At 30.9% G+C, this 16,210-nt stretch overlaps 1 protein-coding gene across 3 annotated transcripts in view; it reads left to right on the forward strand.

The window, feature by feature from the left end:
• The window catches only part of Csmd3 (CUB and Sushi multiple domains 3), a 1,110,517-nt gene that overhangs the window by 360,955 nt on the left and 733,352 nt on the right, over positions 1-16,210 (forward strand). For all 3 annotated transcript variants that reach the window (XM_026384530.2, XM_026384531.2, XM_026384532.2), the window contains exon 6: positions 6,838-6,950. In XM_026384530.2, the coding sequence (XP_026240315.2) occupies positions 6,838-6,950 (113 nt within the window). The remainder of the gene's footprint in view (positions 1-6,837; positions 6,951-16,210) is intronic.

Consider the following 16,210-nt stretch of genomic DNA (forward strand, 5'->3'; position numbering starts at 1 on the left):
CTCACTGAGTTACTTAGCACCTTGCCATAGCTGAGGCTAGCTTTGAACCTGTGATCCTCCTGTCTGAGCCTGGTGAGCAGCTGGGATTATAGGCATATGCCACCATACCTGGCCTGCAGTATTTTAAAAAGAATTTTTGTACTGATTTTATTCTTATATTCTTATTTGTACTGATTTCTGTTTTTATTGCCAGGATAATACTAAACTCATAAAATGAATCAAGAAGTTTTTAGTCCTCTTCTAATCTCTGGAAAAATGTGGGTAAAAATTCCTTATCTATTTTGAAGAGTTATCTAAAAATATCAAGGTCTAGAGATTTTGGAGGACAGCTTTTTAATTACAATTTTAGTATTTAAATGATTATAATATCATTTATTTATTCTATTTTATAAATTAAATTTTGACAGTTAAATATGCACACATATGTTAAATCTAAAATATATGCAAGAATTTTTCTAAAGCATGCATTTATATAAAAGCAATTCTAGTCTAAAATATCCATAATTTCCAACAAAGTAAAAATTATAAAAGAATTTAAGAAAATGTATTTAAAGACTTAATAAATACAACATGGATCCTTATCTCAACTTCTTTCATTTAGAATATGGATAATATAGCAATATGAAAGTTGAGATATGTAATAGGAGAACTTTAAAAAATCTGAAGCATAATTATGGAAATGAGTGATAAGTGAGAAAACAGAGTGGGGTCACAAATTGTATAGATAGCATAAGGGACATGTGGGTAAAGGGGAGGAAAAGAAGGAAAAGGAAGGAATTTAAGAAGAGTCAACAGTCTCCTTTGCTTTGTGAATACTTTCTAACATATGGCTTTCTAATAATTTGATTGCATTTATAATGCTTAGCTTCTTAATGCTCTTTGGTTCTTTTTCAGCTTAGTGACTTTTGCATATGTAACCAAGGATGTGGATGGATTACTGTCTCAAGCAAACACAAACTGTTCAGTGTAGATCTCTGTATATTCCACATATACCTTATTCATGATTTAATATGATATGGAAGAGTGATACTTTTGGGGGAGTACTGGTGATTCAATCCAAAGGCAATTTATTCCTGAGTTACATACCCGGCCTTTTTTCTTTTGAGACAGTCTCAAAAAGTTTTATAGGGCCTTGCTAAGTTGTTGAGGCTAGCCTTGAACTTTCAATCCAAGCTCCTGAGCTGCTAGAGTTACAGATACCCACCAGTCCGCCAGGCAGAAGATTAATACTATTAATATCATCACATATAGTTGCTAAAATAATTTTTCAATTTATATTACCTTTTAGAGCATAATAGAACGCTTAGTAATTTTTGTTTCTTTCTTTCACTTTTTTACAGTTTTTTACAGATGATTGTATTTTTTAGGACTATGAAATACATTCTATCTAAAAATGAAAGATAAACAATATGTTTCTGAAAGGGTTGTATATGAAAATTCTACTACTTGTTATTTGCTATTATGGCATAGCATGGAAATAAGAAAGTGTTTATAACGTATAAATTTAAAAATTCTAAAATAAAATAACAACAACAAAAAACTGAGAATATGTGGCTACAAAAGAGCAATTCAAAGAATTATTGGTCAGTGAAACTTTACCTCAAGGCATTGTTGGTAGGTAATGTTCAGAGAACACTTTGAGAAATTTGCAATAAAATATTACTTCATTTAATTAGTGTCATTTTATACAATTTGAAATGTGCTTATTAATTTGATAAATCCAATGTAGATCCTAACTAAACTTCTTAACTTTGATAAAATGCATGATATAACAAAATGAAAGCAATGAGATACATCACAGGAAGAGAAAAGTGCTTTTTTCAGTGAGCAGAATGATAACCATCAGCATAGAGAATTGAAGACTTACAAAGGAAATAGAATTTTAAATGGATCTTGAATAAAGAATGAAAACATTTGATAATGGTATGAAGTGGAATTAATGGCATACATTATAAAGGGTATGAAAAACAAAACATAAGGTATTAGAAGGACATGTACCCAAATAGTTTTCATTTCTTTATTTTCTGATAAATAATGCCATTGTAGATCTACTATAAATCATTGGGTTAAGCACCAGGGATATAATGAGTTTCATAAAAATGTAAAATAGTAGAAGAGATAGAAAACTTACTACTATTACAAAGTAATAAATGACATGATGAAAATATGCAGATGGCTTTGTGGGAACAGAAAAGGAGAATCAGTATTGATTTTAGCCTTAGAACTTTAAGTCTGACTTCCCTGAGAATGATTAAGTAAGTAAATGTAAACCAGTTTTATTCATTTCAGTCTTAAGTATGTGAAAAGGCTCTGAGATGATGAACGAATTTAAGGGACTAATTGCAACTAAACAAGACAATTAAATTGACAAGGTCATGGAGAATAGAATATTCCTGAGAAATAGATCTTACCTCAATGATAAAGAAAAAAGAAGGTCAAACAGGTGAAAGATCCAGAGAGAGCAAGAGCAGTAAAGAGACTAGTAAAATTTGGAAGGAGTATGAAAATTTTAGTGGGAAAGCGGGACTTTAGAATCAAGGAGAAGATGATGTGAATAATCCTGTATTGAAGATTTGACTCTGTCTATGACTTCTAAAATTGAGAAAACACAGATCATTACTCTTGAATAATTTTAGAGGAATGGAAAGATTAAAAACAATTATAACAACAAACTAAGGTCCACCAAAGTTGACACTGGTTATTTCAAAAGCTAATTTTGAGAAAGTTTAGAAACCAAAGTGGTCCAAAATGGGGAATCAACAAAAAACAAGTAAACTAAAGGAAATTTATAATATTTTGGTTAATGGAACCAGGTGGGTTTTACATTTTAATATTTATCATTATTTAAACATATGGAACAATCTAGTAAATGAATCTACATATCTCTGCTTATTATTTTTTATGTTATCAGAACAACTTTAAAATGAAATGTAAAGTGAGGGATTAAAAAATGTATGCCATCTGGCAGATTCCAAGATGGTGGGCCAGAGGGAGGCAGCATTCTGTGACACTCTGTGATCCAGATCTCACCTAGTTGGAATAATGCATCTCAGAGAGTATAATAGGACCCCTATACAGCTGATTTCTGCAGAAATCACCAGCGCTGTGACCCCAGTGCAGGGCTCAGAGCCTCAGCGTTACAGTAGAACTCAGGACTCCTGCCTCCCTAAACCCAAAGCCCACAGTTCTAACCCACACACAGCTCACAGACTGCACTCTGCTCCCACACAAGTCACTCAGCTTCTACTTACCCACAGCACAATGTCATCACCTGGCTCCCCCGACCTCACCAGACACCCTGGCACTAGAAGCAGATGGACTCCATCTTGGATAACCTTTCTTGCCATATTTAGTGGGGTCAGCTCTCAGATCAGATCTTCATCTGACAGAAAAGATATAGATCTGGCCAGGTATCAACTATCCAACTCCCCCCAACCTCTCTCCAGCAGTGATAACTCAACACACTGACCACACAACACAGAAATAGCTCTCAGTTGGGCAGGTGTGCAGTGCCATCAGGGCGCCGCCCACCTGGTGTGAGCCTTGGTGTAAGAGGCCTGCAGTTGGGAACTGCTAAGTGAGAGGGAGAAGGGACAAAAGTTTGGAACCTAACAGAGAGACCAGGAACTAGGAAATCTCCAGGTAAGAGAGAGAGAGAGATAATACAGAGTGCTCAAGTCAGAGGAGCAGTCCCAAAAAGAGACCTGTGAAATGTAGTCTCTCTGCAAGGACTGACAGGTGGCACTCCCTGCTCCCAGACACTCTATACCAGGACCAGTCTTCCAACCCTGGTTACTTCCACCATCCTGAGGGCAGAGACACCAGCTTAAAACAGATGACCCCACCTATTGGATGAGAAGAAAAACAGAAAAGATATGGATCTCTAAAACTAGCAACAACCATGGTTTCTTCTTTCAAGTATTTTTTTTTCTCTTCTAACCCTCTATCCTCCAATCCTCACATCCCCTATGTGAAACCTAGAACTTTGCAATAAATAGGATTTTGAGGACTGAGTCATCTCAATAATAAAATATAGAGGTATTACATATGTCCTTTTTTGTTCTCTTTTTTCTTCTTTCATTTTTCTTTCCCCTTCTAAACTTTATTATTTTAACATCCTGTATTTTTCTAAATGCATGTGTGTTTGTTTTATGTACTCTTCTGTCTTCCCACATACTTGTCTACCCTAAATTACTTCCTGTCTATTCTCTTGCTACTAACCCTCTTTATTAGACTTCTCTTTCAGATTTCCTAAGATATATTAACTAACTCTATATCCTCACATCCTTCCTCCTCAGCATATTGTTCTATGCCCCACCCCCAGTTCCTTGTCCACCTTAAGAAACTGTAAACCATTTTACAAAACTACTGATTATATTTTAGTTAATAATGAAATCCAACATTTCTGTACATTGAAATTAAACTGTAAACGCCTTAATGACAAAAAAATGTTCATAGGTGATATATTGTTGATATTGGGATCTGTTAACATTGTCCTTCCCCACAAAGAAGGGTTAGGGTTTTGATACATACCCTCCTTACCCTCTCTTCATAATAACTATCATTCTGACTGGAGTGAGATGGAATCTTAAGAATAGTTTTGATTTACATTTCTCTATTTGCTAGAGATGATGAACTTTTTTATATATATTTGTTGATTGATTGTATAACTTCTTCTGAGAAGTGTCTGTTCAGGTCCTGGGCCCATTTATTGATTAGGTTACTTGTTTTATTGGTGCTTAGCTTTTTGAGTTCTGTATCCTAGAGATTAGTGCTCTATCTGATGTGTGAGGGATAAAAATTTGCTCCCAGGATGTAGGCTCTTTATTCACCTCACAGATTATTTCTTTTGCTGAGAAGAAACTTTTTAGTTTGAGTCCATCCAATTTATTTATTCTTGGCTTTAATTCTTGTGATATAGAGCTCTTTTTATGTGTTAGCATCTACATATGAGAGAGACCATTCAGCATTTGGTTTTTTTGGAACTGGCTTATTTCATTTAGCATAATATACTCCAGTTCCATCCATTTACCAGCAAATGCTATAATTTCATTCTTCTATATGGCTGAGTAATATTCCATTGTTTATGTATACCATATTTTCTTTGTCCATCTGTTGAAGGGCACCTTGGTTGATTCCATAGCTCATCTATTGTGAATTAAGCTGCTATAAAAGAATGGTGTAGACAAAGACTTTACTAGGAAGCCTTGATCTAAAAAGTCTCCTGCAGTACGTGATAGTCTTGCTTTTAAGAATCTTTTACGTTCTATCTTCTAAGTGATCCACTCTGCTGGTAGTACAAATGGAAGAAATGATTTACAGTAGAAGGGGTAGAGAGAGAAAAGGGGAGGGGAGGGGAGGGGAGGGGAGGGGGGATAGTAGAGAATAGGACAGACAGCAGAATACATCAGACACTAAAAAGGCAATATGTCAATCAATGGAAGGGAAACTGATGTGATACAGCAATTTGTATACGGGGTAAAAGCGGGAGTTCATAATCCACGTGAATCAACCGTGTAATATGATGTATTAAGAACTATGTAATGTTATGAACGACCAAAAAAAAAATATATATATATGTGTATATATATATATATAAAATTAACTTTCCTTGTGATTTAAACATATATAACAATTGACTTATTACACTGAAGCAATTGATATAGTATGACATTTTGTAAACATTCACTAAAATAAATGTGGACTCCAATTTTTATTTTGCAATGTTCTCCCCCTGACCCTCTGTTTAAAAAATCATTACTTCACCTGCAGCTGTAAGAAAGAATATAGAGGGATCTCTCACACATTTTCCCTCAATAATAACATTCAGCAAAGCTATAACAACAGCATCAATACCAGGATGTTGACAGTAATACCATCTCCTATCTTATTCAGATTTCCCATCTCACGTGCATGGGTGAGAATTCTATGCAATTTTATCACCTCTGTAGGTTTCAATAAAATAGAGTCAAGTCATTGAAAACAAAAAACAAAAAACAAAACAAAAAAAAAAGAATCTTTTACCATGATTTGTATCATGCATATAGAATTTAAATGGTTAGGTACACAGAGGAAATATATGAGGGAGACTTTTCTTTATTGAATGAAATCAGAAAAACTGCCTTGCTGGAAATCATAAAAAGATTAAGAAGCAAAAATTACTCCCTATTTTAATCATGACTAATATAAAGAGCATAAATTCAATAATTTTACTTAATTTGTTTAAAGAGATTATTAAATGCCATCTTTGTGAAAAAATATGTCAAGACTAAATAAATATTCCAGACAAATGTTTTGTGACTATCCATTGGAGTAGGGTTCTAATAAATTATGGTAGTATAAAATATAAAGAAAGCTAGGTAATTGTGAAAATTTATGATACTATATATATATGGATTATATGAAAAATATCTAACTCAATATGGGATATCAATATCTTTGAAGAATTTCAGTTTTGTAACTATATTTTATCAATATGTTCATGAGGAACACAATGACCAGCACCATCAGTTAAGCACCAATTTTATTTATTATTATCAATGTAGTAAATGTATTATTGGTGCAATAAATATGAGTGAATAAAAAATCATATGTGGTTGAAATTTTACAATTTACTTTGTTAACATTCAAAACCTAATTGGAACACTGAATTTGAAACTGTGCTATTCTATGATTAGTTTTACAATGCATAAAATAAATTTCACTTATTCTTAAAAGTTGACAACACAAAGTCATAATTTTTGTACAGGTTGATACTTTTTTGGTTCCAATTCAGTGAAAATTTTTTACTGCTGAAAAGCTTTTTAAATTTTTATGTTGTTGTCTTTCATAATTCAGGTTATCTGGAATGAATATACCACCACCAATTATCAGCAACAAAAACTGGCTCAGACTGCATTTTGTTACAGACAGCAATCACCGATATCGTGGATTTAGTGCTCCATATCAAGGTACATTTAATAACTACCTTTTCCTCTCTTGATGTGTAAAATTATTTTAGTATGCACAACTGCATTTTCTGATGGAAAAAAAGATAACAATATAAATTTAGCACTTATAGATGGTAATTTGAATAGGCAAATGTCATTCTCTTGCTGAGGAAATAATGTGATCATAACTAAATTGCAATATTAAAGTTAGCTGATTTTTACAGCACAATATCTAGATTAAAGAATCAGATGACTCAAAAAAGATAATATGTAACAGATATACTATTCTGATGTAATATGGTGTTTAAGCAATTTGGGATGCTACAAGAAACTGGACCACAAATAATTGTCTGCAATTGTAACAGGCTCTTCTTCACTTAAAATCCATTTCTATACACAATGTGCTTATTAATGTTAGTTTAATGAACCTTGCTAGGAATCTTATTTACCAATTTTATTAACAGGTACAATTTTGGATATGTAGAATATAATATTTTGTGTATTAACTTTGAGAAAAATCATTGAAACAAGATTATTATGAAAATAGAGTACAAATGAAAAAGTAACTTTTACATTGTTCAGTTTTATTATGTGGATTTAGTGTACTTTATCCTAAGATTGTTTATGTTAATAATTTATTTCATTCCAGTAGTGTATCAGCAATTTTTCAGGTAATAGTGAGTATTACCATAGTTATATTTGTTCATTTATCAGTTTTTTTTGTTTTTGTTTAAAAAACACTTTCCTCTTTAGTAGTCTGTGGTCTTTAGCACTTTGCAAATTTAATATGGTGACTTTAGGAAGTTTATAACTAGTAAATAAAACAACATTAGACCATCATTTACTAGACTACATATTTTAGCAATTAATTTATATTTTGAAGATCAGTAACTTCTCTGCAGCTGTTTGATCATATTTTTCTAATAACAGCAATGGATTAATGTGAATTCTAATTTGACTTTTATAAAACTACCTTGTAATAAAAATCCTTAGCACATTAACTTAAAATAAAAATTTTAGGCAAAATCCACCTCAGAAAACCTACAATAATTTGTTTCTAAAGCAGTTTAATGGAATGGAAAATGAATGCAAATATCCTTTAAAGTTCTGTGGATTTATTAACATTTTTCATTATGTCAGTAAGTCATAAATATAATATAATATAAAATATTATATAAAATATTATATTTTAAAACTTTAAATATATTTATAGAAAGATCTATTTTCATATATATTATTAAAAATAACAATCCAAATATGGTAATTTGAATCTGACCAAATTAAAACAGTGTCACTTTTACATTTGCAAAAATATTTCATCCAGGTTCCAGTTTTAATTTCTTAAGTCTTTGTGCACTTCAGAAATCAGAGGATATTGGTTGAAAAGAAATATTATTGCAAAGCTTCTTTTTCTCTAGATTGACTCCTTTCCTTGTGGAATTTTCAACCACATGAGTTTTTAGCTCTGATTCCTCTCTGCAATGAGGTAAAGCAGATGGCACAGCAGGAATTCAAAAGACTATCCCCTTTGATTCATGTTGTGATCTTTCCTATTAGATTCATGGAATCTTTCAGTTGAATATCTTTTACTTTTCCTGAGTGCAAATAAGCTAGCAATCATTTTACACTTAAATATAAAAGTTGGAGAAAAATAGATTTATCTCAAACATTAAATGGCACTCAATTTATGCAATATAATTTCATGGAACTTATTTTCAGATAGGGTTGTTTTGCGTTGTAAAACAACAGCACAAAACTGCCACTAGATTTGTGTATTTAATTATTATTTTTAATATTCCACTCATTGGTTTTAAATTGACATTTATAGAATTTTCAAAACTCAGTATTATTTTCCAGCATGGCCTGTTTGATTTTAGCACTGAAAATTACATAATCAATGAATTTATAACAACAACAACAACAACAACAAAAACAATAGAAAGGAAGTGTTTTATGGGGTATGGTTTACTCCTATTTTCAGCAGAAAAAGAGGCCTAAAATAAGGTAGGTTTTAGTGTAAACTTTATCCACAGAACACAGAGGAAATAAAATGGGCTAAGAAAATGGAAACTATGATTTTATAAGATGTAGGGAAAGTTTTATTACCTAAAAGTGTGCCTTTGCATTGTATCCTTTTAAAACTTTCCTGATCAGGTTTAATTTTTCTAGTTGTATTATATCCAAATAATATTTTACTTAGCACAAATTCTTGGAGAAGTAATTTTTGAAATCAGAATCAAATTTTAAAAATTGTATTAAAAAACACTGATAAAACCGATTTAAATGTCTGCAAAACTCATAATTCTGTTATGCAAAAAATAGGTACCCTAGCATGAAAGGGTAATCTTGCTTTTTACATTGTTCCATAGCACTATTTCGTTTCAGTGGTATCTTAATTAAGATCAATGTAAATGGAACATTTTGTGGAAGATATTATATAAAAGTCAAAATCAAGTCTACACAGCTCAGCTTCTTAATAACTCAAATACTGAGTTACTATCAGTAATTATCATTGATTTAATTATAATTTTGAATTCATTTAATGTTTTAATGAAGCTCCTGATTTCCTAACACTTACTATTTTCTTTATAACGTTTTATTTCATCTGTGTCCTTTACTAAATACCGTGAAAATTAACTGCAAACTACTAAAGGGTTCAATGAATGCAATTAGCTATTTTTTATAGTTTGTTCCATAATTGATGGAAAGGCATATAGCTATATACCAATGTACTTTTTTCAAACAGAACCACCTTTAAGTTGTATTATAAACTAGGTTCTTGATTGGCTTAAATACTGCCCTTTTAAATATGATTAAGTAGAAAATGAGACTACAATGCCAATAAGTACAGTTGTATTCCCTTTCAAAAATACTAAGAAAAGTTGTGATTTAAGTACAATGTTTTATGATATATAAAAGTTTTCCTCACTGAGGTTTTACATTGAGTATGTCTACTCCAATAGAACATAAATAAAAGCATCTCTTTTTTTCTCCTGAGTTTATTTATACTGAGAATATGTTGTTTGAAAACTTTTTTTATCATCTCCTTTTTGATTTTAAATTTTCCTTTTTAGTTTGCAGTTCCTTTCCAAAGAAAATCATTTCCATGTTATTGTACTATATGTGTCATTGTTTTTTTATACTGTTGCCATATTCAAATTACACCAATAATTTTTTCTAATGAGAATCTGAATTGTTCTACTTTTCACATAAATATTAAAACTTGTCTGAAACTGTGGTGTTTGGAATTATTATTACCTATTTTTAAAAGGATTAATATTGTTGTCACTTGATCTTTGTATAAGCCTAAAATCTAGTTTTTTTTTCCTTTCCCATGCATACACAATCATATTTTCCTATTTTCTGAATTGAAAAGGGATTTTTAAATGACACTCAATTGTTCAGTACATAAAACATTGCCTCTTGGAGATGTTTATAGAAAAGAATTCTTTTCTAATACATAAGGCTTCATTATTTAAGTATCAAGTATTATTACAATGTTTTAATTTTAATTTTGGAATAATACACACTTTGCTTTTTTAATGTGCAATGTGGAAGCTGTAGTTGTAGGATTCATATAATTTTCTTGGACTTGTAAGTTTAGGAACTGTAACATTTCATCAATTACAAATATTTAAATATGTGAGTTTCTTGGTATTCTAGATTAATCCTTCTAAATAGGTTCTATAGGTTTTATCACATTTTATTTATCCCTTTTCTTCCATAATATTGTTGTGCATAATGCTTCTTGTATAGGTAAATATTTTCTATGTTCTTAACCAAGATATATTAATAGTAATACACAATATCTTAAATTTATGTAATAAAATATTTTGTAGATTCTCAAATAGATTATTTCATTTAGGAATCAATTGGGCATTTCTTTTGTTAGAAAACACATTTAATGAACTAAATTTTTAAGCCATATTTAAAATCACCTCCTGTAAACCTCATGTATATAGAGGCAGGCCTTTTACATTTTAGATGTCTGTCTTTTAGTTGAAAAACAAATAACTTGGGAATAGTTACCCCATTTTTTATATTTGGGAGGTTTTTGACATAAATGTGTGTATACAGTTACTAAACAAAGACAATAAAATTATTGAGAATGCAGCATATGATCTTAGGGAAAGAATAGGATTTGTGTGGTTAGAAGATTAGAGTTGAATCGTGACATTACTATTTGCTATTTGAATTCTCTTGAGTCTTGGATTTTTCATGCATAAAAATAATCACAATAGCCAGACAAATTATTGTTCAATTCAGAAGGTTTTAAGACTTCTTACAGTAAAAATAAGACATGCAGTAAATAAAGATGCTTCAGTTGTAAGAGATCATCAACCATATGGGATAGGTGAGAAACTATACATGCTAGCCATGAGGAACAAGTACTTTAAATATTGTGATCAAACAAAATATTTGAATCCAGGAGCCAAACAAAATATTTGAATCCAGGAAAAATGTTAGATTTTCTCACTAACACAAAGGAGGATGCCCATGTTTCTCAAAGGAAAAGCACTTTTGCTTGGAATCAAGTTTAAAACAGAATATTTTGTGAATAAAACTGAGAAACAATTTCCTTTCTATAACAGATTTTGATATCATAAATCTAGTTCAAGCTTAATAAAACAGCATAGCATCAAAGCAAATTTCTATAAAGGTGATAGTATTTTAATCTTTGCTGTCTCTTGACATGTTTAGCTATATTTTTTCGAACTTTGTTTAAATGTAAGTTTTTCTTATGTCTTCACATATTCATTACTACATAATATAGGAAGTGATATATCCCACCATGCTAATTTTGAACCCCCTCCTCTAATCTGATAACTCTCAACGAGTCATATTTATGATTCCAGGATTCTTTGGAGGAAGTGTGACATGAAAAAAGAAGACCTTTTGGTCTCTGGACACTTTACTTGTACTATACTGACATGGGAATGTTGAACATGGATGAATAACTTCCTTTCCTGTTAAATAGAGTAGATGGAGCTTTGTTAGTATAATTCAATAAGTAATTGATGAATATTAATTTTTATCTTTAAATAATTATATGGTATGGGAAGATTCATGAAGAATATCTTTGAATTCTTTTCTCAAAATATCATTTTTTCATATGTGGGCCATCTTCATTCTTACAATCTTATGGAGTAATGTATTTATTTGTACTTCCTGAGTTTTGAGAGAATAGGAATCTAAGTTTCATCAGTATATAGTGTTTGAGAATAATTTCTAATCTGTACCATGCTTTCTTTGTTTTTATTTTGATATTATTACCACCTTTATTTCTTTAAGTTCCCTTCCATTCTAAATTATTACTCTCACTGGGAAATTCATTTTTAAAATTTTATGTAGAGTAAAAAAAAATTTACTTCTCTCATTGGGCTTGCCTGGTATATAAGATTCATTTTTTAATTAGTACTGTGCCTATAAAAACAGCAGAAATACTCAGAATATCTTAATAGTCAAAATGGTCTATCTAGATAATCCTCTGCCTTTCTAAAGTAACTATTAAAAACTCTGACACCGTTCTTCTGTGATATAAACATTTCACAGTCATACCAATATAAAACATAATGCCTTATATCATATCAATAAATAATGAATTAGAGTTAAATTTGTTTAACAAATATGTATGTGTATATATACACACTTATATTTATATATGTATGTATTGTTTTATTTCTGTTTTATGACGTCCATTGATTTAATTTAAAATAAAGCCAGTAATCCTGGAAATTTTTTAAATGTAAAAAGGTAATTTTAGTTACATAGCAATATTGAAACTGAAAATTTAAACTACATACTTAATTAAATACTAACTTTTGTAAGAATTCTAATCATTAAAATCTTGCTACATATCTCCCACTCTTAATTTTGTTTCATAAATTGTGGATATGTATAATGGTAAACTGGCTAGTTATTTCCCTTCAAATTTCTCTTAAGTAGAATTTCCTTTATGAAATGAATATTAATGAGCTGAGAAAAGTTTTGTGTATCAGAAACATATTATTAGCATTTATTTTTGCTCAACTCTAAACAAACAATTTCCCATATAATATATCATCTTGCTAAACATTTTAACAATTAATTAAAATTTAAGTCATGTGGTTATATTTAAAATAGAAATATAATTTTAAAATATAAACTGAAGTTCCATAAATTAAGTATAATTTTAGTAATAATATTGATTGTTCCTTTATGTTGCCTTGTTGTTTTATAATCCTCTTTCATAATAGTATGAATTAACAATATATATTCACTTTGAGAATACTCAGAATTATTGGTGGACATTACTTGTGAAAAAAGTGTTGTCTTAAATCAGATACTAATAAAGAGTATTACCTAAAATTGAATGACGATAGATTCTGGTGTAAAGTATATCAGGGAGTGTAAAGATAAAATGAATGTACTTAAAATAGTCATAAAATTCAGCATTATAAAGGTTTGATAAATATTTTTGTTTAAACTTTGTGTTGTTTTCTAAGGAATTAATTCAATCTCTATAGCATTCATTTAAGGGTGACTTTCTTCTTTTAAGAAAACAACAAAGATTTAATGATTATTAGGCTTGTTGTGTTCTTTTAAAGTAAATATTATATATATACAAATATATATGTTATTTATTTATTATTTTATCTATCTATTTATTTTGGAGTGCTGGGGATTAAACCCAGAGCCTCTTGCATGCTAGGCAAGCATTCTACCACTGAGATACATCCCCAGCCCAATGCTTTTTATTGATACTCCTAAAAATTTAAAAACAATTTTTTATTAACTTGTTGCAGTCTCACACATTTTGTGAGAATCCAGAAATAGTTTAGTAAAATGATTGCAATTTAGATTACCAAAGTAAAATATACCAACTACTATCTTTTATGAATGAGATAAAGTAATCTTATCAATATCAAATTTTCATATATATGTGTGTGTGCATATATGCATATGTGTATATATATATGCACACACATTATAAATATATGTATATATATACATATATACACACACATACATATATGTCTGTGTTTTCTGAAATATATAAATATATAGTAGGTCCAAATATAGTACTGGATATCTATAAATCTAAAAAAACAATAGATAGATAATTTTGTGTAAATTTTTTAATAGGCTTATATATTCCTGCTGATGATAGCATAAATATAACACTTACCACTCTTTTCTAGGATAAGAGTCTTTTTATTTGTATTCAGATTTAGCCAGGTATAGTTTTATGGTTTATATGTCCTCCTCATTCCTTTTTCAAGAAAACTTCTGAATATGTGTTAGACTGTGAGTTTTAATAATGATAGATATAACCAAGTTTTCTATGTGTAAACCATCATTCTCACTTATGAATATTAGCTGGCTTCACTACAGGTATTGCTTCTTAGTAGTTGAGGATCCTGTATGCATCCGTTTTGGTGTGCACAATTACTTTGTGGCCCATTCTCTTAGCATGTTCAGTTATTTACCTTTGACTCCATAATACTATTTGGTGGATTTTCCATCTAATCTTCAGCTGAAGCTCTTTAAACCACATTTTCTACCATAAATTATCTTTTTTTTTTTGGCAGGGTTACAAGGTATTGAACTCAGGGGCACTCTATATCTAACAGAGTTTAAGATATGATAGAGGTATTGGTGCCCTCTCTCAATAATCCCTGTCCTCCATAGAGTTTTTGAAGAAAGGTGCAACTTAGACTTCTTGTTGTTCATTTTAGTTATATATGACAGTTGGGTGTATTTTGACATATTAAACATACATGGAGTACAACTTCCCATTTTTCTGGTTGTACATAATGTGGAATTACATTGGTTGTGTATTCACATATGAATACAGGAAAGTAATGTCCAGTTTATTGCACTATCTTTCATATTCCCATTCCCCTTCCCTTTATTTCATTCCCCTTTGTCTAATCCAAAGTACTCTTTATTGTGAGTTAGTATCCACACATCAGAAAGAACATTTGGACTTTGTTTTTTTCGGGATTGGCTTACCACTTAGCATGCTAGTCTCCAGTTTTATCCATGCACTCGCAAATGTCATAACTTCATTTCTCTTTATGACTGAATAATATTCCATTGTGTGTGTATATACCACATTTTCTTTATGAAGGGCACCGAGGCTGGTTCCACAGTTTAGCTACTGTGAATTGAGCTGCTATGAATATTGATATGGCAGTGTCCCTATAGTATGCTGATTTTAAGTCCTTTGGGTATACACTGATGAATGAGATAACTAGGTTAAATGGAGGCTCTGTTCTAAGTTTTCTGAGAGAAATTTTCATACTGCTTTTCAAAGTGGTTGCACCAATTTGCAGTCCCACTAGCAATGTATGAGTGTACCTTTTTCTCCATATCTTCACCAACATTTATTGTACTTGTATTATTTATAATTGCCATTCTGACTGGAATGAGGTGAAATCTCAATGTAGTTTTATTTTTTCTCTTTTTAAATTGATTTAAAAAAAAACAAATGACAGCAGAATTCATTATAATTCTTCTTACACATATACAGCACAATTATTCATATCTCTGGTTGTATATAAAGTATGTCAATAAAAATTCATGTCTTCATACATGAACTTTGGATAATGTTGTCTATCACTTTCTGCCATCCTTGCTAACCCCCTACTCTCTCCCTTTCCCTCCCATCCCTATTCCCTATCTAGAGTACGTCTATTCTTCTCATGCTCCCCCTCATAACCCACTATGAATTAGCCTCCTTATATCAGAGAAAGCATTTGGCATTTGTTTTGGGGGGATTGGCTAACTTCACTTAGCATTATCTTCTCTAACACCATCCGTTTACATGCAAATGCCATGATTTTATTCTCTTTTATTGCTGAGTAAAATTCCATTGTGTATATATGCCACATTTTTTTTATCCATTCATTTACTGAAGGGCATCTAGGTTGGCTCCACAGTTTACCTATTGTGAATTGTGCTGCTATAAATATTGATGTGGCTGTGTCCATGTAGTATGCTGATTTTAAGTCCTTTAGGTATAGACTGAGGAGATAGATAGCTGGGTCAAATGATGGTTCCATTCCCATATATACAAGGAATCTCCATACTGCTTTTTCATGTACTCCTCATGCTATCTCATCCATTGTTTCATCATCTCTACTTTGCCAAGCAAGATACAACAACTTGAGGACAAGTTGTGCAGACATACCCTGAAGAAGGACATGTAGCCTAGTTTGTAAGGGGAAGCAGATAAAAGTCTGTGTAGTTCTTGCTAAGAGCTTTGTTATTCTCAAATCAATGCAATTTCTCTCACC

The sequence above is a fragment of the Urocitellus parryii genome, chromosome 7 (assembly GCF_045843805.1).
Source record: "Urocitellus parryii isolate mUroPar1 chromosome 7, mUroPar1.hap1, whole genome shotgun sequence".
Taxonomy (NCBI): Eukaryota; Metazoa; Chordata; class Mammalia; order Rodentia; family Sciuridae; genus Urocitellus; species Urocitellus parryii.